Genomic DNA, 24,767 nt, shown 5'->3' with positions numbered 1-24,767 from the left:
GTGGTAGACAGAAAAACATTCAAAGTGAAGCAGAAAACAACAACAAATCTGAAGACACAAAGAAAAAGGAATTATATTTAAGGAAGAATAAATAGAATGAGAATCACAGCCTTTCAACTCAGTGAAACAGTATGTTAAGATGACTAAAACTGAAAGCAAATTCCCTAAGTTCCTCAGGGAGAAAGAAGGAAAGTTTGCAGGATACAAAGGGTATCAAGGGAGCAGTGCTGGAGTCTGAAGAGGAGAAACCGAGACTGCTTTTCTGGAGAGTTATCTTGTTTATACCTCTTCCATGTTTCCACTTCTGCATACACCAGTAATTACTACTCCTAGCTTCATTCAGCTTTTCCATAAATATCCTTACAGCACAAGTCTCCTTTGTATAGGATTGTTAGCTCAGTGTGAAGTAGGGTTGGAAAACCATTTATTCTTACCCCCATTCCCCTTTTCATCCCTAAATCCTATCCGATCTTCAAATACCACTCATCCATATAATCATCCCAACATCGATGATTCAGTATCAATATTATCATCAAGTTGAAAATAGCCAAGAAGACTTTCAGAATCCTCCTCACTCATCTCTCTCAGCCTCCAGCAACTACAATGCAACACAACATGTCGGACTGTAATTTGCCATCGTTCTAAACTCTTTGTCCCACTCACTTCAGCATTTGCAGAACACACATATGCAAATCCTTCCATTCCAGGTGCAGTTACACATTCCAAAATGATACTTTTTAATTCCATTTTCCAAAAAGAAATTCAGCCAGAACTCTATTTTTTTTTTCCTTTTTCCATGAAGAGGAAGAAACCTTGCTTTTCAGTTGGCACTTGTCTTTAGTTTCCTCTACATAGAGTGCTGCACGCACTTCTGATTTCACCTTCATTTACTGTCAAAGTACTTTTCTCAAGCGCTTCAGTATCTTCTATGCTGTCCTAATAAAGCTTTCAGCAGTCCCTGACAGAACAGAACATACAGGCAATCACAACTCAAGTTTTTTGTTGCATCAAAGCTATAGCTATTTGAAAAAGAAAGAAAAAAAAAAAGCCTAGAAAACACATAAAAGAAACATTGATCATGGCACCATTCATAAACTTCGGAAGGGAAAAGAAGTTTCCAGAGGAAATAGATTTTCCTCTGTCCTCTTGGTCTGACCTAATTGGAGCAGTCTGCACAAAGACAACCTTTGTACAAAATCAATCTTTGAATACTTCTGCTAGATCAAGTCATCAAGCTTAAAGCTGTCCTCGTTTTCAGAGGCCTGTAATCTCTGCTAATAATACTTAGCAGATACTTTCTTTCAGCGTTGTCTTAGCTTAGCCAATTATAACAGTGGCACTACTCACTTCATTCCAGTTTTCATACAACCAACTCCTGTTTTCATACCCATCTATCAATATTGATAACTCCTTCCTCAAGAGTCCATCTATGTCAGTCACATCCAGATCTCCCCCGCGTTCCCCCAGACCTTTCAGGTTACTACTCTCAAAATACCAATATGAAGAGTCTGAAACAGAATGTAAAATAACACATAGAATGGTTTGGGTTGGAAGGGACCTTAAAGATCACCCAGTTCCAACCCCCCTGCCCTGGGCAGGGACACCTCCCACCAGACCAGGTTGCTCCAAGCCCCATCCAGCCTGGCCTTGAACCCCTCCAGGGATGGGGCAGCCACAGCTTCTCTGGGCAACCTCTTCCAGTGTCTCACCACCCTCACAGCAAAGAATTTCTTCCTGATACCTAATCTAAATCCACCCTCTTTCAATTTAAAACCATTACCCTTCGTCCTATGGCTCCACTCCCTGACAAAGAGTCGCTCCCCAGCTCTCCTGTAGCCCCTTCAGATATTGGAAGGGGCTCTAAGGTCTCCCTGGAGCCTTCTCTTCTCCAGACTGAACCACCCCAGCTCTCTCAGCCTGTCTTCACAGCAGAGGTGCTCCAGCCCTCTGAGCATCTTCCTGGCCCTCTGCTGGACCTGTTCCAATAGGTCCATGTCCTTCCTGTGTTGCGGACTCCAAAACTGGATGCAGTGCTCCAGGTGGGGTCTCACCAGAGCAGAATCACCCCCCTCAATCTGCTGGCCACGCTTCTTTTGATGCGCCCCAAGATGCGGTTGGCTTTCTGGGCTGCCAAGGTGCATTGCCAACTCATGTTGAGCTTCTCATCCACCAACCCTCTCAAGTCTTTGTCCTCCTGGCTGCCCTCCAGCCATTCTACTGTATATACGCTATAAGTAACCTTACTTATTCTGTAACCCTTACTTCAGAAAGAAGACATTTTACTCTAATCTCTTACTTGTATTTTCCTATTTTTCTCCCCATCTCGCATCTGAACTTACAGAGTACACTCTTGAAAAACAGCACTGGAGCTTTTAACACTGAGTCCAGCTCAAAGAAAGAATATCCTCCCTGCCTTAGTTAATGGTAAGTTTAACATTTCTCCCCAGGCCCACTATTCCATACTGCTTGTTACAGGGTGTCTGCAAAAGTCTGGGGGAAAACAAAAACAAATCAAACTAATCAAACTCCCAAACAAAGACATCCCAGAACAGAACACACCAGAGTGGATTACTGGCAGAATGTTTTCTATAACGAAAACTCATGGATCTTTGAGAAAAACAGAAGGAAATGTAGCAGCACAAGAAGGACAGATGTCTTAAAAGTTTTTTATCCTTTAGAAACTCATTTTTAAGAAAGAAAAATTAAGTAGTAATCTGTAATTTGTGCAAACTTGCATCAAATCAATCTTCCCAAAGATGAGCAGGGAATATCAAGGCTGGACTTCTGCACACTTCAAAATAGTATAGTAATAGATATTTTGTATATTAATTCAAGATACTCTCCATTGGTTTTTTTTCTTCTTTTTTTTTTTTTCTCTTAGCAATACAGCAAAGCTAAGCAATGCATTCTTAGTCCTAAATCACAATTATGCACAGGTCTGCTGCTACACAAAACCAAGACTGATGAGCACCATCTCATGGGCATTTCAGGTAACAGATTTTTTAACAGCAAAAGAACTTTGTGAATTCTCCAGTATATGGAGCAATCTTCTAAAATAAGCACATTGAAATGGAATTATATGCAAATGTAATTTCAAAGTTTCAGTTGTGTAGATCTGAAAGTATGGCACAAGTTAAGGACTTTTCTAAAAATTTGTCACTGTAAATGTATCTGACAGGAACGTTGCCACATCCACACAGAAAGAATCTTAGAATTATTCAGACACCTAAAATAAGTATTTATAGGTAGATATATACATACAATTTACTCCACCCCTCTCCTGAAGAACCCACTTTCTTGCACAGGGAGTCTAAAATAAGTTTTTAAAAAATAAGATGAAAGCAGTACCAATAGAACTCTCATTTTCTCTTTTAAGGCAGTATGAAATTGAAAAAATAATTTTAAAAGCATAATTGCATACTTGTATGTTTCATTTTCAACTTCACAATAGTCAATGAGATTCCAACAGATTGTTCACATCCATTCCTGCAGTTCCTAGGATGACTAAAACATGACTTTATTAGTCTTATGGACTGGATTACTTCAAGTAGCTGACACTTGACAATACAGTCCCTCTGTGACCTGAAATTTTAGCCAGTAATAGTAATACCTCAGAGAGAACATCCCCTTTCACTTGTCTACTAGTTCAAGTTACCAAGATACTCCTGTTGTAGCACATCACATGTTGATCTTTCTTCAGTTAATCAAAAAGTTTAATACTGAATAAATTTAGGGACGGCTAACCTCACTAAGCACATTTCTGATAACTAAAAGTTTGCACATTATGGTTTCTGGAAGACGATTTATTGGTAAAACGTCTTGTAATAGTCACAGTCAAACTAGTTTTACTCCTTTGAGTGCTGGTTTTCAGCAGCCCTGCACATCAAATGAAACTTTGCTTACTGTTTTTTATTTATTGGATACCACTAACAAAAAAAAAAAACCCAAACCAAAACAAATATTAATTATACTATTTTAAGTATCACTGCAGAAATTAAATTAGAGTGAATGCGGATTCTGCAAGTACATACAAAGCTGCTCCTGTTAAAGTACTCCACTACAAAAATTAGACTGTTAATTCTAGAGCATCATTTTTTGTAAGCTTTTGTAATCTAATCTAGCTTTGAGAAAGGCATTAATTCAAACAGCATGGTCTGCGCTTGGAAGAGGAGTCTCCAACCAGACCCTGCGTTGTGTCCCTCGCCCACACCACCTTTGCAATCGGTTCCCAGCAGCTGAGGGTCAAAGCAGATCTAGTGTTTCAGAGGCAGATCAGAATGACTCTGTGTAATCCTTCCCAGCAAACCCTACCGTGTTTCCTGGGCTTCCTTCCAAAACTCACTACAGCCTTCTCAGCGCTACCGCTCAGCCAGCTCCCACTCACAATGTATTAGTCAATTAGCCAGCCTAAATCCTCTGGAATCGATAAGGAAGAGGATAATATGTTATGAATTCCAGTTACCTAATTTATCTTGTCGCCACATGAATCTCTGTGACGCTATCAGGACAAAAAGAAGTGCCTTTTTCCAAGTTCACTTCAACCAGGACAAGTGTATAAACTCTCAATCAGCTGAAATAATTCTCCGAGTTATGACAGTAGCCAAGACACAGCAACCCACCTGTGGAACCCACCACAGAAGAAACTGCGTTTGGTCATCAACCCTGCCTATCTACAAGGGTCCCGTGGCTCCCCAGTTCCAGAAGGACAGGGAACTGCTGGAGAGGGGACAGCAGAGGGCTACAAAGAGGATGAGGGGCCTGGAGCATCTCTCTTACGAGGAAAGGCTGAGGGACTTGGGGTTTTTCTGTCTGGAGAAGAGAAGGCTGAGGGGGGAAACTGACCAATGCTTGTAAAAAAAACTTAAAAGGAGGGTGTCAGGAGGATGGGGCTGGTCTTTTTTTAGTGGTGCCCAGGGACAGGACAAGAGGGAACAGGCACAAACTTGCACATCGGAAGTTCCACCTAAAGATGAGGAGGAACTTCTTTGCTGTGAGGGTGGCAGAGCCCTGGCAGAGGCTGCCCAGGGAGGCGGTGGAGTCTCCTTCTCTGGAGACATTCAACCCCACCTGGACACGTTCCTGTGGGACCTGCTCTGGGTGGCCCTGCTCTGGCAGGGGGTTGGACTAGATGATCGCCAGGGGTCCCTTCCAACCCCACGTGATTCTGTGATCCCAAGATTCGCATTAAAAAAGTTAACACTAGGGCAAGACATACTTTGTATGAAGCTTGGTCTGTTCCTGACCCAATCAGGTCCATACTAGCTTAAACAGCACATTACCCACATTTCCACATTTCCCTAACAAAGACGAGAGACTACTGTAAGGCCAAACACATGAAGTTCCATCCAATGTATCGAGTTGATTTTAGGATCTTTGCTTGGGCTTTCATTAAAGCACTGAATTTTCTTCCCTTCGCAATCAAAGTTCATGCATCATTTATTGTAGCATTTCACAAAACCCAGCTTTTTTTTTTGGTTAGTCTGCAAGGTTGACCTGAACTCCGTAAGACTCAGTGGTACCCAGAACATTTCCTGCATCTTCAAAATCTCCAGCAGAACACCTCATATAAGAAACACTTGGCTATTTTTAAGTTTTTGCACTGTAAGATTTACTGGCACTCCATAACTGACTGCGGGCTTATTGGCAATTGTTCTAAGCTGTCTCCCAATCCGCTTTGCAATGATTTATTATTTACATTTAGTCTGTAGACTAACTGCATAAAATATTAATTGGCCTTATGGCTGATATTACGCAGGAGGTCACATCAGCACGCTGATCGTTTGGCTTCATAATCTATACTTGACAGTCTTTCAAGGAAACGGTAAAAGTGCTATTCCAAGACAAGTCTTTCATTATCTGAATTTCAGGAGTAGCGTTGCTCTTCTCTCAAAAATTTGTATCTTGGTTTTTAACACTTTACATATTTGATTGGTCCACTATTACAACACAACAACTCCTGCCTATCTTTTTATGTCAAATGCCATAATTACATCACAAAATATTTTACTTGTAAGCGGTACCATGCTCCTTCAAAGGAGTTCTAATTACTGGTTTTGTTATACATTATCATAGTTCTCTTATACTTCTACAGAGAACCACAAATCTAAAAAAAATCCATGAGCACACTCATAGACAGCATATGCCTGCAACACTATAGAGAATTAAGATTTGCATCATATGCAAGACCAGTATTTTACAGAAGATCAAAAATTGAGACACAAATCAAAGGGGCAAGAAAAACGGAACTGAGGTGACAGTCAAGAAAAAAGTAATAAACAGAAGTGGTGAGTAAAAAAAAAAAAAGAGATGTACAGTAGAGGTAAGAGGAACAGGAAGGCCAGCAATAACTCATGCAAAATTATCTAAGCTGAGAAATAGATGTTAAAGGCATACAGCTCTGCAGCCCTACAGCTCTACAGTATAGCCCTCTCAAACTCAATTGTGGGCATTTGCTAGCAAGCCAAACTTCAATAGAAAGCTAAAAAAAAAGTCTATAAAACATACTATATAAGTTTTTATCTTAAATTCATAGAGATTGAAAATAAATACTTTCAAATGTAAATTGGTATGTCTCAATGTGCACTAAGTACATTGCTGATGGCTTTTATACACTTCACTGCAAATCTAACTTGGGTTGGTCTCTAAATGTAAACATCCCCATTGTGCTTTCCAGATTCAGTTAATATAAAAACCCAGAGTAAACCTCTCACGTCTTCCTACTGGCATTACGGGTGAGCACACAATTTGTAATACAGAACACTTTTTTGTAACTGAAAACTGAAGATATACAAATATAGGTTTTGGCATAACCACCACATTATTTCAGCTCTGTCAACTGCTAAGTCAAAACAGCATGAAAAAAAAAACCCCACTGCCTCTACTTACTCAAACACTTGCAGCAAGTGCAACAAAGTCTTGAAAATCCAATTCATCTTACAATCCCAAAGTTTTCTCCAATGTCCTTAAGATGCTTGGAAAATAAAGCATTTTCTGCCTAGCAAAGTCTCAATTTTCCTTCTGAAATTTATGACATAGATAAGTAAATACTAGATAGGAAAAAGTTAAGATGGAATTATGCAGTATGAGTGAGACAGATTAACATTCTATCCACTTTAAGCCCTCTTCAGGGGAATAAGTCTGTGGAGGCACATGGGCACCTCATGTTTGACTATCTTAGCCACACCAACGTAGCATTCTTGTTCTACATGCTGACATGACTACTTCCATATATTTGTACTGTGAAATTGTAGCATTACACACTTAGTTTCAAAAAATCAGGCTGGTTTTGTTTTTTGACAGATGTAAACTGAAATACTGAAAAAAAATTAAATCATTCAATTACCAACATTGGGGAAAATGCAGTGACAGTGGATGGAAGATGAAAGGAAAAGTAGCACTATTTTCTTCATGTATCATTTTAAAAAGAGGTGGGCATTGTCTGCTTTTTGCTTATTATTGGACTCTTTGCAAAGCATTCAGCACAGAATACAACACTTGTTTAAGAAACCGTCCTTTGAAAGTACAGACAAACACAGACACAGGTGCCATTATTCATCATTTGAAATGTACTTCAATATAAAAAAATTTAACTCTATCTTCTGTCCTTCCTCTCATGCAATTTTCGAGACAGGAGACAGGAAAGGGACTTGTGGAACACGATTACATTCAGCACAACCAATCTAATGAAACATTTAAGGAAACATTCAGGAAGGGAAGTAGAAGTTATAGAAAGAAGAAATTCAAGTTACACTTTTATTGTAACCTTACCAAAGTGTAAAGCTAGCGTCAGTCATACTCTGACAAAATATTCATCACTTCGTTTCTTAAAGGGTCCTTGTGCTGCTTGCAAAAGTTGGAAACTAATTTAGCTGTTTATCTCCAGGGACGGATACAAATCCTGACACCACTAGAGTAAAGACCAATCATCACAGTGGTTCTCTCTCCTCCTCTACGTGGGCACTCCGGGCCAAGACAAGAGGCTACAGCAAAGGACAGCTAAAATAGTCACACGGTGCTTCACTGAGCAGAAAATACAGAGGAAATAGACAGTAGCAACGTTTTCTCCAAGAAAACTTACCGTGGCAATCACTTCATTGCCACCATAGTTCTGCACCGAGAGGACCACAGAGGAGAGGCAGTTGGTTGAGGAAAACAAAGCTACAGATAAAAACACTTCTCCACGGAAAACTCTTAAATTCCTAAAATGTTACATAACCATTTGCTCAGTAACCATTTTTAATTTAACTGTGTTTATCCTCAGCATCTATTATACTACTTTAACTGTGTTACACATGGCACTACAGATGGTGTTAAATGACTCCAGGTAATCAAAAGAATGCTCTTGTGAGATAATAACAATTAAGAAGTGATAAAATTAGATTTCTTTCTCTTATTATATTCCAGTCCCATTTCTCATTGTGTTTAATACAAAACTAATTTCAGATTTATAGAGCAGTAACATTTTTGGAACCCAAAAATATGTGAATGAAGTCAGTCATAAAAAAACAAATACTTTTTAAGACTGTCAAAAATAATCCATTTAAGGGAGAATTTGAAAGAGTTTGGTGGGGAGACAGGAGTAAATTTCTCTGCTTATGCCTCTTATTACTCCAAAAATTAATAAGTTTTTATTCACACTGCATAAGAATGCCACATTTATGAAATCATCCGATTTACATATTTCAACATTAACAGGCATTTGGTCCATGAATCACCTTATCAGCATTAATGCTTTCCATCAAATCCCCAAGTAGATTCTCATAAATTTAAGATCATTGTCCTAGGGGACAACAATTCTAGATTTATTTTCAAATTACAAGTTACCAGTTTAAGGAGTTTTACACACTGGGTGTATATAATATAAAAAGCTCTCGTTTCTATCCTCAAACTTATACATTTCTACTGCTACATGAAGAAACATTTTACATTCATAGTTACTCTAGTTTCATGCAAGTATTGAATTGAAGTTCTGGCACGAACTGACTTCAGGTTTTAGAACACTCTGCTTCAGAAACTTCTGTCTGCCCAACACAGCCTGTCTCCTGCCCTTACAGAAACAAGAGTTAGAAGAGTTTATCTGAGCAAAGGCTGAACCCCCATGTCTCTGGGGCACAGTATCATACAGTGACTGCAAAAAATTAGTAGAATTTCAGAGAAAATCCTTGAAGATTACCTAAAATGGAAGACATCAGGTAATCTTAATGTATGAATCACTGACTCGAGTACAACTTTTTATTTTAACATCTTTTCTAGCTTTCCTTTTAAAATCCTGAAATTCCATCTTGAGGAACCAAACTCAATCTTCCTCATTTTCAGAGCATAATCCTGAAGATCTGTAATTTAACCCAAGTGATGCAGTCCAGTAGAAGTAAAGATGTCACTGACATCTAGACCAGTTCACAGGGAGAAGAATATGGACATCAACTTTCCAAATGTTTCTGCTAAGTAAGTTATTTATGGACTCATAAAAGCTTCTGAAGCTCATGCTTTTTATTGCCAACACTGAATCGACATGTGGACTGTTGAGAACAAACAATACAAAAACGCAAAGACAGAACTTCTCATTGACTTATGTTGCCATTAGAACAAAGAAGCGATTGTGAAATCTCTCTTGATGGAGCAGCACCGAAAGCACAGCCCAAGAGGAAGGTGACTTCCAACAGCAGGGACTGTTGCACAGTTGCCTTGGGGCACTTTAGTTTGCATCACCTATCCAAAATTATCACTAGCCTCACTTCTGCCAGTTCTCTGCAGTCCCATACGTATTTGCTTCCAAAGCAGGCAGCTCCTGTAGAGTAGTTTTTCCTAGTCCTTTCCTAGTCCTACTCAATGTATCCTTACAGTCTTGTATAAAAGATTCCTCTTCCTAGGAGACTTAAATTTAAGTAAAGGTGCCATATCAGTCATGACCCACCTACTTGGAGCAAGTAAGGCGTGATTCAGCCTGCAGAAACTCTTCTGCACCTAACGGACAGAAAGGAAAGAGCCCAGCCTGACTCTCAATGTTTATAGAACTAGCAAATAAAAATAACATTTTTTTTCTCCTGGTTTTTATAACACCCACCTTTGATACAGCAATCATTCATGCAAGAGTATGCTACATCATAACACCAAATACAGTGACTGTATAAACACCTTGCTGGTTCCCAGCACCATACACAGGCCACACCACGACTACAGCATTTCACATAACAAAGCACTGCCTGAAGACAAAAAAAACATGCTTGGGTAACTGATACCTAATTAATATGGTTGCCATACATACATTTCATTATTGTGTTTTCTTTGACACTACAGTATTAATCAGATATAGTTAGCTTGCATGCTACCAATGGACAATAGTTCCTTTTGGCCAAACTATTAACACTTTTCAAACAAAGACATCTCGGCCTTCAAAATTCTGGCTTAAGTTTGAGGTTCAGGCATCTTTTAACATAGGAATTTGCACATACTGCAGTTGAGAAATCCTCTACTCTGCTTTGATCCCATCGTTACGGGGATCAACACCTGTTTTAAGAATCCATATATGTGCTTTCAAGCCTTTTTTCAAGTACACACGTGTCATGGTTTAATCTCAGCCTGCAACTGAGCACCACACAGCTGATTGCCCACTCCCCTCAGTTGGGATAGGCGAGAGAAAGGGTAAAAGTGAGAAAACCCCAAGCCAAAACCAGCACAAAACACAGTAAAGTCACAGGCACACCAACCCATTTATAGGTATCTTTGATAAAGAAAACTCCTAGACAGTTTTGAGAAACAGAATTCTATCCGTACCTCTAGCTTCATACACGTAAACAATAGATCTATGGGAAATGTTAAAGCTGACTCTTAAAAGTTGTGAAATCGAGAACCCAACTGGAAAAAGAAAATAAATAAGCATTTAAAGCTGTTCAACTCCTTCCCTGTATATGGTATTGAAGGTTGTTTAACAGGAAACTGAAGCATCAAGGTCACATCTAACTCAGTGCTACAAAGTCAAAAGCACTGCCAAGCCTACAGAAGACATACAGTAAGTGTATTCCAAAATCAAAGAGCTATCCCACAAAATAGGCATCACACATGCCAGAAAACGGTCATTAAGCCTGTGCCTGACTAGCCCTACTGTCAGTAATATTCACGGAAATATCCTGTTCAGGATGATACTGGGCTTCAGCTACAATAGGAACTTTAATAGGAATAAGCCACAACATTCTCATTAAACCCCGCCTGTCAGTTAGCAACAGCTAAGGGACAAATATACACACTCCAGAGCAAACGAAAACACAGACGCTTAACAATCCACCACAGAGACAGGAGAAATCAAAATCCACTGAAATAATTCTCCCACCCCCTGCCTCCAAATGTAAGTTTAGCTTAACTTTGTGGCACCCTTGTGTAATTCAAAGTTATTTTTCCCATTGAAATTAACACAGAAGCACAGAATGGTTTGGTTTTGGAAGGGACCCACCTAGTTCCAACCATGGGCAGGGACACCTTTCACTAGACCAGGTTGCTCAAAGCCCCATCCAGCCTGGCCTTGAACACTTCCAGGGAGGAAATATCCACAACTTCTCTGTTCCAGTGTCTCACCATTCTCATAGTAAAGAATTTCTTCCTGGATATCTAATCTAAATCCACCCTCTTTCAGTTCAAAACCATCACTCCTCATCCTGTTGCTACTCTCCCTGATAAAGAGTCCTTCCCCAGCTCTCCTGTAGCCCCTTCAGGTACTGGAAGGCTGCTATAAGGTCTCCCTGGAGCCTTCTCTTCTCCAGACTCAACAACCCCAACTCTCTCAGCCTGCCCTTAGACGGGAGGCACTCCAGCCTCTTCAGCATCTTCATGGCCCTCCTCTGGACTTGCTCCACCAGGTCCATGTCCTACTTATGTTGGGGGCTCCAGAGCTGGACACAGAGCTCCAGGTGGGGTCTCACCAGAGCAGAGTAGAGGGTCAGAATCGCCTCCCTTGACCTGCTGGCCACACTTCTTTTGATGCACCCCAGGATGCGATCGGCCTTCTGGGCTGTGAGTGCACATTGCTGGCTCATATTCAATTTTTCATCCACTAATATCCCCAAGTCCTTCTCTGCAGGGCTGCTCTCAATCCACTCATCGCCCAGCCTTGGGTGGTGCTTGGGATTGCCACGACCCAGGTGCAGGACCTTGCACTTTGTCTTGCTGAACTTCATGAGGTTCACATGGGCTCACCTCTCAAGCCTGTCCAAGTCCCTCTGGATGGCATCCCTTCCCTCTACAGCAGCAACCACACTACACAGCTTGGTGTCATCAGCACACCTGCTGAGGGTGCACTCAAACCCCACTGTCCATGTTGTCCACAAAGATGTTAAATAATACTGGTCCCAATATGGACCCCGCTCGTCACTGGTCTCCATCTGGACATTAAGCCATGGACTACAACACTTTGAGTGCTACTCTCCAGCCAATTCCTTATCCACCAAGTGAGCCACCCATCAAATCCTGTCTCTCCAATTTAGAGGCAAGAATGCTGCACAGGACAGTATCAAATGCTTTGCACAAGTCCAGGTAGGCAACATCAGTCACTCTTCCCTTATTCACCAGTGCTGCAACCCCCAGTTTGAAGGCCACCAAATTTGGCAGGCACGATTTGCCCTTAGTAAAGCCATGTTGGCTGTCACCCATCACCTCTCTGTTTTCCATGTGCCTTAGCATAGTTTCCAGGAGGATCCGCTCCATGATCATAGAATCATAGAATCATTGAGGTTGGAAGAGACCCTTGGGATCATCGAGTCCAACCATCTCCCCTACTCTACAAAGTCCTCCCCTACACCATATCCCTCAGTACTGCATCGAAACTTCCCTTAAACACATCCAGGGATGGTGACTCAACCACCTCCCTGGGCAGCCTATTCCAATGCCCGACCACTATGATCTTACTGGGCACAGGAGTAAGACTGACCTGCCTGTAGTTCCACAGGTCTTCCTTTTTTCCCCTTTTTACAAATGACATGATCATGACATTTAAACAGTTAGGATTTGATTTCAGAAGTTTGAATTTAAAACAAATAGTGTATAATCAAGTTTTACTACAGCACAGTTATAGTGATTAAACTAAACTGTTCATTTATGATGCTACTTTAAGACAACTCCTTTGGGCAGAGTTAGATTGCTCCTCTAAAATTTTACCTCTACCTCTATTCATACGATTGGAATTGAAAGAGATCCCAACAACTATTTGCATATCTAATTGACCCCTATGGTCATCTCCATCTTTGAAGTGGTAAGAACAACAAAGGCATCAAGATTAAATTAGCTATCAAGTGAAACTTCACTTTTTTCTCCAACTTTTACTTTGTATCCAGTTTTCCAGGCTTCTCAATTTGCCACACAAAACCTACCAGAGGGAATGTCTGAACTTACAAGTTTCCTTATTACAGTCACCTACATCATCTGATAATGTGAAAACTATTTTTCCCCCTTTTTTGGAGGGGGAGGCAAACAATACACAACACTAACTTATAAGTGGTACATGACATTTTTTCAGCTTGCTCATGGCTTCTCTCAAGACAGGACACAGAAGTACTAAGCACACTCCCAAAACAAGATCTGGTTGGAAATAGGGATATCACTTTTCTGCCAAACGACAGCACCGCCCAGAAGCAAGAAGCCCAAGCTTCTGCCATTTAAATTTATCTTTCTGAAACATGTCTAACCAACTCTAGTGATCTTTCAGTCACCAGACAAACCCAACTGAAGATAATCCACCTTCCAGGCAGGAAATCAGGATTCTGTACATCACAAAGAAAAGTTTACTAAAGCCCTAACATCTAGGCACAAAATCCACCGTCTTCCAGCTCCAAATCTTTCCTGTCATACATGAGTGACTGGAGAACCTTATTCAAACACCTTAACCACAAGGTCTGAGACTTGTTTCTTTCTGTGCCTTCACTCCATACCCATGAATCTGGCATTCTTTGCCGTATATAAGCCTAGTCTTTGCACAAGAGGTGATAGAAATGTCCCTATACAAGTCCCACCACCATCACTACGCAATCCTGACAGATGGCAATTTGAATCTCTTCCTACTAAGGACAGAAATCAGGGTGGCTTTCATTTCCTGCAGAGGTGAGACTCCACTAAGCCAGCAGAATTCCCAAAGAGCAATATACATTTCACTTTAAAAGCAGTACACAGGAAGGGCACGAGTTCTTTAGTGCCAGGTCTCAGATGAGTCATGGAATAAGCATCTCCCCAAAGGCAAAACCTCTGCCAATCAGCTGATCCACAGCCACTGCGGCACACAGCGGCATCCGCAGCTCCCCAGCCCTCTACAGAAGACTGCAACCTTACTTTTGAGGAAGAAATGGGCAAGAAAACAAGGCAGGCTTTTCCTCCTGAGCATTTACTGATTTGCATAAAGATGGGAAGCTGCTGGTACAGTTTCTGTGCCTGAGAACCCTTCTCACAGCACGTCATTGTTGAGTTGTGCAACGCTGCTAACTCCTTTAAATCAAGGAAATTCAAAGTGTTAAGAAGATCATAGCATCAGAAGGTGCTCCTTGGCTGTAGATTACAAAATGGAAAGAGAACTTTTTGCAATCCCAACTGAAATAGTAATTCCCAGCATCTCGGTGGTCTCCCATTCTGTTACACTAGCAATATATTAAACATTTGTAGCTCCCCATCTCGCATTAGCTATTTCAAAACATGTTCTAAAAACGCAGCCACAGTTACTCAGTTTCACAATCCGTATCAGATACCTAGAAGTCAGGCATTACAGCACCTAAATTATACACTGGAACCCAAAACTGCCACATAACTAAGCTCCCATTAGAGAGGAAAAAGAGAAAAAGAAAAAAAAACAACACACCACCTTGCAATTTCTTTTCAATCAAGTTCACAAGCAAAACTACAAACAAATCACATGCTTAGTTTCAACAAAAACATTAGCAGCAGGCAGATGCTGACTGGACTGATAGTTTCCATTTGTTTATTTAACAGTCATGCACCATCACCAACATTAGTCATTTGGTTCCTATTCTGCCCCGATTGCATTGTTCTAGGGCTTATCAGATACTCTACTGCTCTATCACTGGCCTGTTTTTTTGAACTTATGTCTATGATTCCACGTAAAGAACCTTTGGGGTTTTTTTTGGTGGTGGTGGTGGTTTCTTTTTTTAAGAACTACTTGATTTCAAGGTCCACCTGAATCATTAAGCCTGCAAAAAACAATTAGCCTTAGGAACACAGTTTCAATCCCGAGAAGTGCAAACAGCATAACTTAAAGACTTCTCTAATAACAGACTACTAAATCTTAAACGTTGCAGGATTGCTTTATTCAGCAATTCTACACCAATTCAATACAGTTTATCTTATTTTACCAAACAGCTCCCCACCCACTTCCACCCCAATCATATTTGGAAAAGCAACCAGTACAGTTCCCACCCAAACCTACACAGTTTGACAAAGGAACCAATTTGTGAGAGATTTATCAAGTGAACATTCAGCATCCTGGACTCCATAATCACACACTTCCCACTTCATTGCAAGATGCTACTGGTTCTCTTGTTGCTCTTATAAAAGGGAAATTGCTCTCCCACTGCAGTGACCATCTTACCTGCTACTTACTGGTGCCTCTAGCCTTTCAGCATTCCCAAAAGAGAGAATAAATAAGCTCTTTGAGTGTTCCTTCTTCACTTGCATCAACAAAATAGAACCGTTTTTTTGCCAGAACTCACTTCCAGATAATTTGAATTTGCTGTACAGTGCGTAAGAAAATTTTTTGGGTTAGATATATGTAGAATACAAAAACATCAACAGAACTACTGGTACGCAGGAGGCTGCAGTAAAGAGAGTTGCAGCTCAAACTCGCAGAGCACTTTACGGGAGGCAACAGAGCACATCCTATTCCCGCTAGCTATTCTCATTTAAGTATCATCTCAAGGCAGCTATTAACAAGAAAATCATGCCTGGGACGTAGCTACTCCCAGCTCTTCAGTTAATACTAGAGGAACCCAGCGCAATGGAAGGCATTAGGTTTTCTTCTCCACAAATTAGTTACTATTTAGAGACTATTTATGCCTATTTGTGAAGCGGTGGGATCTAAAGCACTGCAGTGATGCAAGCTCTTCACAAATTACAACAGGCTTCCGCCACCAGGAAGCACAAGGACTGCAGTGTCTCAGGAAAAAGGTACAATTGCAACCCATGCAGCACCATTATTTAGAGAATTTGATTACAGCAGTCGTGCAAGGATGCATCTCGATTGCTATCTGCTCTAAATACAGACCGCCCCATACTGGAAACTACAGTCTCCACTGGCCACACGTGGTATTAAAAGAGCAGGTGGCAATAGTATCCTGTTTTATGCAAATTAATTAGAGCCCTCAGATTCATGGCAAACGGCCAGAGCTCCCAGGCAAACAAAGTCTAAAGGTTTCCCAGAGGAAAAAAAAAAAATAAATAAAAATGACCAAACTAGGTTTTGGACAGGCAATAATATGCTCTAGCGCAACACCAAGTCTAAGAGAAAAATCCAGAATTAGTTAAAGGAGAAGTGTAATCTAAATTAGGACATTAGTAATTAGGTCAAGCTAATACCAAAAACCATCAACGCAAAATGCTATGAAGAGGCCAGCAATGCCTCCAGGGGCTAGGGAAGACGCTTGAATGGCAGAAAGTTAGCTAGCTGTAATTAGTGATTAGGAACAAAAACTTTCATCCAGATTGACCCACTTAAAATAAATAGAATTTCTTTTAAAAGATATGCCTTAATTTAATACACGCAAGACTGAATTTGACAGAGAAGATTCTTAGAGGGTTTTATACACCGAAGCACTGAAGGCAGCGAGTAGCTATTTCACAACCAATAACTAAACTGCAAATCTTATTTAATCTGTGCAACAGATTAAGGCTTCCTCCTTAAGGTTCATGAAGAACTTCATGACCTCATAAAGACAGAAGCTATAAGTGCTTTAAGTTACCAACTTACCTATTTTAAAAAAAAAAGTCAGAACACCACGTCAAGTGGGATACAGTTAAGACTGACTGCAGGTTCCCCAGTAGGTGGTAAAACAAATACACAGGTAGTGAAAGAAACCACAGAAAAAGCTCATTTTTATCATTCGTCAGATTTTAAATCTTACCACAAAAAAAAAAAAATCATACTTGATGATTTTCAGAAGACTGGAACTTCTCAACAAGCTTCAGCATCTGAATGTACAACTGACCAACCACCGAGTACTGTACACTGTACACAAACCATCACTGCCTTAAAAAAGAATGAAGCAAATACCTCATCTTTTACTCAACCTCCAGTATTCGTCTAATACAGTCACTTCATAAATCTTCTCTTTACCCACACTCCTCTTGAATCTGCACACTTTGATTCACCCCTCCAATAATCTCCTTCAACAAACATGAATAACTATCTATTTTTATCTCACTCTGCAATGTCCAGCCTTTGTAGCAACCTTGACACACTATCCACCTACCTCCCCGATGCTTTTGACTAATTTCATTCTATTCCCTAATCCGCAAATGCTTTTCCTGAGCCAGTCCATATGGCCACCACATCACTGTGCTATCTGCACTACTGGGTCAGGCCAATGGTCCATCCAGCCCGCTACTGTCTAACAGGGGAGACACAAAATACTACTTAGAGAGAGCAATGCAGACACAACAGATACCTGACTCTCCCTCCTTTGTCGAAAAAAATCCGACCTGATGCGTTCCCCTCCAACGGTGAATTCTAAAATATGCTATGAACACATTTTAAACAGGCTTACTTGTAGAACAGGCCGCTAATTAAAAATCATCTATCAAATATTGCATTATTAAGACTTGATATATGTACATGTCTGGTTCAGCCTTGCTTTTTTAGCTTTATTTAAGGTTTGTGCAGTTAGGTTCATACAATGGCAGTACAGGTTGCCAAAACTGCTGGAAAACACAGACTTGCGTGTCACTTACAGACTTTCACAAGACACTTGAAACTCTAGATTGGTCATGAGAATTGGCCAGGTAGAGGAAAAGTAAGAAACACTGAACATTTTCCTGTGTGGTCTTAAGATTTTGTCCTCAACATTGTGTCGTCTGCAATGTGTTATAAGCTGCAGTCACCGAAGCAAGTTGATACCACAGCCAAAGTACAAATCAGCTCCTCTTCAGAGTCCAGACAATGTTCTTCTAAATCATCACGATGTCATTCAAGACTGCCATTACCCTCTCACTACATTCCACACCTGCCTTTCTCAACCGACTATAAAATTTGCCTGAATTCCTACACTTACTATACACTAACTACTAAGTAATGTCCAAATTTTGCCAATACCTGAAGGGAAAAAAACCAACAAAACCACAATACACATCACTTCAATAGTAGGTGTATCCATAACTACTCAGAAGACATTCTAGAAAGATGGAGGTCTGCAATTCTTATTTTAAGTGAAGGACAAGTGATTCCCATTACTCAACTATTTTGAACTAGATAAAGTCTGATGAAAGACACTTCTCAACCTCAGACAGCTAAACTTACTGAAATCATCTTTTACTGTTACCAGATCGCAAATTAGATGTCTTCAAAACCATAAAGATGACTTGGAAACAAGGAGTCTACAATCATTTGTTAAACTGTGCACAAGCCTCCTGCTGTGAGGAGGCCAGCAAGAAGTAAGCTTGCAGCTGATGGATTTTATAAAAAGGACATCAAGCCAGATTTGGAAACATTACAGATCTTTTGCTGAATTGCACTCATTCACCAAGAGTAAAACCACGTGGGATCACTAAGATAGCTGACTGTCCAATTTACTATGGTTTTGTTTTCTTGTTTTTTTAAAAAAACTACAAGCTTGACCCAGCTAAAGCCCCAGACTTACCTTATCAACTACACTGCAAGAGGACAGAAGTGACTGAACTAGGATAACTGTAGCCAGAGGTGTACTTACTGGGAACCTACTAGGGAAGACTGAATATATTAAAAAAAAATGCATAATATTCAGTGACGCTCTAGAAACAATTTGGTTACTCTCACTTGTCATCAGCATTGATAAATTTATATAGAAAATAAATCCTAGCGTTCTCGAAAAAGCATACAGTAAGGTAATGAAGACAATGCATTTTTATGAAGACATTTATGGTGCATTTTTACAACCATAATACATCTCATTCTACCAGCTTTGGAGGTTTTCTACAAGAAGGTGCACGCAAAAAAAGTCTGTGACCAGAGATGAAAAAAGGGAAATTTCTACTTCACAAAGTCCACTCTACTAGTGTTTCAGAAGCATTCATACCAAATTAAAAACCTGTTGTATCAGCAGGTGATGCCATTAGCTTTCAATAATGATAAAGAGTTTATAGCGCAGAAACCATAGCAATAGAGACTTGACAAAAAGAGTAGAGGGCACAGGAGCAGAAGGCAAAAAAGTGGCAGTCCTGATGTTATCTCACATTTGTTCTATAAAATAAGCCAAGTGGGGTTGGAGAATCAGGCTATTTCACAAAGAAACAAGGAAAGTAAACAGTAAGAATTTTTAAAAGTTACAGTGATTGTTATTTGCGGTTTTAAGCAAAGTCTGGCAGAGGTGAGGATGTGACAAATGAACTTTTTTAAGTAATCTAGTCTTTGTTCTTCAGATACTGTTATTTTTTCTCCAAAGGTGATAAAAGCTAAGATTTCTCATTTGCACTTCATCACTAGCAGACTCTTGGTGAGGACCTCGCACTCCACAAACAGAACCAGACACAACAGCACATTCTCCTCACTGAAAAGACAGACAGAACATTTTAAAAAAAAAGTCTTTGCAACACAGACTTGGGGGGTGGAGCAAAGAAACCACAACAAGTAAGTGAATCTCTATGATAATTAGAAGTGCTAAAGCTTTTTAAAACAAAACTGGCTTAGAGCAAGACATGGCCTTTCCTTAGAAGAGCACAGAAAGTCTAGAATATCTATTGTCTCTATACTCAAGTCGACTTGAGACCTGAGTAAACAAAGTCCCCAAACTGAATTACACCACCACAGAGAAAGACCACAGTTGTACCATCACCTGCTTGAATCGTAGCAGAATTTTGTCAGAATATCCATTTCCCACTGCAAGCCTAATAACTGCAGCACAGGTCACCCCTGAACATACAGCATCCATTATGAACAAAACACTTGCCAGTCAGAGCCCTTTACCTACTGAAAGACAAGGATGTCCAGGGAGCTAAGTTTTATATATCAACAAGAAACCTGCAATAACTTGAAAGCAAGACCACATAGACAGTATGATACAAGACACACCCGTGTAGAATGGAGGAGACCAGAAGCTCCACCCAGAATTCTAATACTGAAAAGATTTTGCAGAACCTTCTAGATTTCCAATGCAGGTTGTACGGCCTTCAAAACAGAATTTGTTCTCTGCACCTGAAAACTTCAGATCCTAAAAGTCTTCTTTGACACTAATAACACGATACTGTAACTAATTATATATATATATCTATATGTTTAAGTTTTGCCAATTGCTGAATTAATTCTACTACTCTTATCTGAAAGTTTCTTCACTAGTAGGAGGTCAACTTATCTTTGTTCTACTATAAAAAACATATCATTATTTTAAGTTAGTAACTGATCCTGCTGTAAATATTTTTCCATTCTATCATCCTCTACTACCAGGATATTTTTTATTTTAATAAACTGGGGGGGGGAGGGGAGGAGGAGGGGAGGCTAGGGGGAGAACATATATGAGGTAGGGAACAGGAATTCACCTGGCTTGTATAAAAAAGGAAATTCAAGGAGTTACTGCTGCACAAAGTCAATCAAAAATATAATTCACAATGCATGAACGGTATAAACCCATAGTTTAGCTTACTGTCTCCCAGGAAAGTAACAGAACAGAGTAATACTTGAACAACAATGGGCTTTCCAAGTTTTTCACACAATAACAAGCTTCCTTAAAGTCAGTATTTTCCATCTCAATTTTAAGAAGTGCTGAAACACACATAGCCATATCTAACATGAGCTGGAAAACTGGGTTCTCAGAGAATACTGACCAAAACAAAGCAGATCAATTTGAGCTTTTCTAAGAGCAGAATTTCCAAAGAGCATTAAAATGAGACTACTATTCTTTCTGATGCATGCTAGAAGTGAGCTCACTAAGCACCCCGTTACACTGCTGGACAGAGAAAATGTTATAGGTCGTTCTCAGCTCCGAGATCCAACATTGCTGGACTGAACAAGTTATTCGCTCAAGTAATCAGGCCTACAGGAGCTTAAATTTCTTTAATAAGCAGCAGGTCAATTACTGTGCACTTTAGGTTTTTGACCTTCTAAGTCATTCATGTATAAAGCATGATCATCTCTTAAGTCCTTAAAGATGAGGAACATCAAGACAGGACTTTGGGCTTGACTGTCCATCATAAATAAATTCACCATAACCTTCAGATGCTACAGCAAACTTGAAGAGCATAATTTAGAGCAACACTTGCTCAAGAAATAAAAATTAGGTCAGCTAACATCTCTTTCTAAAAAACAAACTCCTCACTTTTGAAGGCCGTTATGCTATAAAGAGTAAGCACGTAAAAAACACCTTTTGAAACACATCTGCCCAGCCTTCCTTCCACTCTGGTCCAAACATGATGTGATGAAAAAAATCCCCCAAATACCATACATCTCCTCCTTTCGAAGTACAAAAAGCAAGCTAGCTGATTGCCCAAACCATGACAATTTCTGATTTCTGCTCCCACCGCCGAGGCAGTGCAGTTCTGAGTCACCACAGGAGGGGATACGTTGGGTTCAACCCCGTTAGTAACACCAGATCACAGTATGATTTTCATACCCCCAACTGAACCCCCCCCCCTCCTACACGTGAGTAAAATCGCTCCGAAAGCTACTGGGAAAAGAGTTAGCAGAAAAGCTACAGCCAACAATCTTTTTCATATGAAAGTTAATTTTCTCTCCGCATACACGCACAGAAAAGTATGTACACCATTGCTAACCAGTACTTCACATGCCTTAAATTCTCATCAGTGTGATTTCAGAAGTATTCAACGACAAAACAAAGAGGTCATGGCTAACGTCTGAATGGAGGCAAAACTCAATGGCAGATTGCTGTATGAAAAAGACACCTTAACAGTTTTTGCCAAAAAAAAAAATAAAATTCCAGAAAGCAGATGCTTTCTGTAACAGAAGCTATTGAGTTTGTTGGTTGGCTTGATTTTTTATAAGCATTCCAATTTCAATAAAACCACAGAACATGGAGCCACCTTCTCCTTCCAAATTAGTCCCCAGTAGTTGATATGTTTTCCTGGGACTCGAGAAACCAAGGGATCTACTTTTTTTTTGATATTGCCAAAAAATCTGGATTTTGTTCTCACATGACCCAGGTAAAGTGTACTTACTACCTAACTACTGGTTGTTTCATGATAGCTATCAAGTGACTGCTTCTGCTCTGATAAAATAACGTGGTGTAAGAGCATGAGTTTTAGCCTCCTGCAGCGTAGGCAGGTGTGCAGGAATGGTTGGGGAATCCTCCTGGAGAGGTCCAGGATGTTGTTTCACTTGCAGAAAAAAGTGAAAATACAGTCTCAAAAGTTTCCAAGGCCAGAATCTCTCCCCTGCTTCTACTCGGGAAACGAAGATCCAGGAGAATGCAGTTCACTGGTCAAATTCTCCAGATCTCTTAAGTCGAACATTCTCTGAATCAAGCTGAATGTTTTGTTCCTTTCTTGTCCAAAATGGAGCAGAAAAGGAATCCCAGGATCAAGGAGCTTTTACATTTTTAATTATTCCGCTGAACCTCTTCCCACTGCTGCCATAAAACACTGCTCCCGTACACCACTCAAAAGACCATGCTAGGCACAAAGTAGAATCTAACACACTTATGAACAATTTGCCTTCACACAAGTGTCCTACATCGTAAACTATTTACCAGAATTTCCTTTTGAACCTCATGTCCATGCATCTGAGCACCAGGTTTTGTCAAGTGGACTCTAAGTAACTGAAACAACTTTCTCGTACTTGAAGCATCCATGAAATCTCTGATCTGTACTTCTGTTTGCCAGTACTGCAATTCCTCTGTATAGACACTTTCATCCAAACAATTTAGAACATTACATTCTGTTAACACAAAAACATTTCAAAAAATAAACGTTTATCATAACCCAAGAAGATAACATCAAAAAATTTTTAAACAGGCACAGCACACATAAATACTTAGTGACCACCTAAACTTGCACTTAGTAAAGAATACTACTAACAAAACAACAGAAAAGCAAATAGCATTTAAAAAAAAGTATGCCTTTTGCAGCAACTTTCCTTGTTACCGAGCTTTATACTATTGCACGTTCTTACTTCCTGGTTTGTCAGAAACCACACCGTTTTAAAGTCAAAGGTGCTCACTAAAACGAAGGAGGAAGAACGATGAGTATTTTTAGCGATGTTTTGAGAACTCTGATAATAGCAGAGTATCTTTGTAAACTTCGAGACAGTCTCTCTCCTTACGTTTGGTCCCCTTCAGCAACCAAACATGAACAACTAGGCTAATTCTTCTAAATGTGGCCCAAGAAGTTCAGTGGTATATATTACGTTTGCAGCTTCAGCAGGAGAAGTTGCACCCTCAATTTTTAGTAAGATCTGTTATGAAGTATGAATTATATCCATACTGTATTCAAAAAATAGCAGCTGACTACCTAATTCATTAATAAAAAAAAAAAGGACACTGAAACCACATTCTGCTCTTCCCAATAAGCCAAGTAAAGCATTTTAACAAACCGCTCCCTGACAACCCCACTCCCCATAGACAGAACATGGAAGTTCCAAAGCAAAGGTAAGCAAAAAAGGAACGTGAAAATCTTCATGGGAAAAGTTGTTTTGGCTCAAAACAACAAAGTGTGTGTTTTGGTGACAGTTTGAGTTACTAAATCAGCATTTAACTTTCTTGTTGGGTAGACCTGTTGAATGTTTAAACGTAACAATCCACTCCAGTTCTACATAAAGCAACAATTTCTCTGAGGCAAACCCAGGAGGATGCTTTTTAGAGTTATTTCAAGCCCAAATGCTGTATTTGCAGCTTCTGTGATCCATAAGCACAAGGCAATGTAGCGTGGTGAAAGCGTAAGCACGCCAAAAAAAAGAAATATTGACAGGAAAATAACACCAGAGAAAGCATGGGATGCTTCTGCACGTGTACGCTGCTCTCTTCTCTCACCCCCAGGAGGGGAACCAACTTACCAGATCAAACACAGTGTCGACGATGTCTCTGTTGGACACTTTCCCAACTTCCACCAGCCCCGTCAGCACCGCAAATTTCATCTTGATGCCTCGGATGACGACCCCGGGGTTCAGGGGCTGCAGCACGTTCCCCCCTTCAGCGGCGTTGCCTTCTTTCCCCGCTCCTCCTCCTCCTCCTCCTCCATCATCACCTGTTGGCTGCACAACTTGTTTGCCTTCGCTCGCCATGGCGAGTTTCCCCTTCGGGTCACGACTTGAAAGGCCGCTCCGGGAAAGAAGAAGGAGGGAGGGAAACGGGGCGGGTGGGGTGGGGGGGGTGTCGGTCCGTTCCTGCTCTTGGGGCTCCGGCTCCTGAGGAAATCCACCTCCGGCGGCGGCGTGTGAGGGGGGACACAGGGAGGACGGCGCCCTCGGTGTCCCAGCTCTCTCCTCCTCCTCCTCCTCCTCCTCAGCAGGAGGCGTCTGTCAGCAGCTCTCTGCCCTCCGGCAGGTATTTACGGCCCTGAAGGACAACCCCAGACGGTTTATTTATTTTATTTATTTTTTTTTTAAATCACGCGGCGGAGAGGCTCCCCGCAAGTCCCCCCCCCCCACCCCCCGA

At 40.5% G+C, this 24,767-nt stretch overlaps 1 protein-coding gene across 1 annotated transcript in view; it reads right to left on the bottom strand.

Moving 5' to 3' along the window:
* LRBA (LPS-responsive vesicle trafficking, beach and anchor containing) overlaps positions 1–24,394 on the bottom strand; it is a 464,550-nt gene extending 440,156 nt beyond the window's left edge. Inside the window, exon 1 of the mRNA XM_014950036.1 lies at positions 24,167–24,394. Within this exon, the coding sequence (XP_014805522.1) occupies positions 24,167–24,394 (228 nt within the window). The remainder of the gene's footprint in view (positions 1–24,166) is intronic.
* Positions 24,395–24,767: the final 373 nt, after the last annotated feature.

This window comes from Calidris pugnax, unplaced genomic scaffold (assembly GCF_001431845.1).
Source record: "Calidris pugnax isolate Ruff unplaced genomic scaffold, ASM143184v1 scaffold42, whole genome shotgun sequence".
NCBI classification, from domain to species: Eukaryota; Metazoa; Chordata; class Aves; order Charadriiformes; family Scolopacidae; genus Calidris; species Calidris pugnax.
Note: the sequence above shows the minus strand (reverse complement) of the source record. Positions and strands in the feature narration are given on the sequence as shown.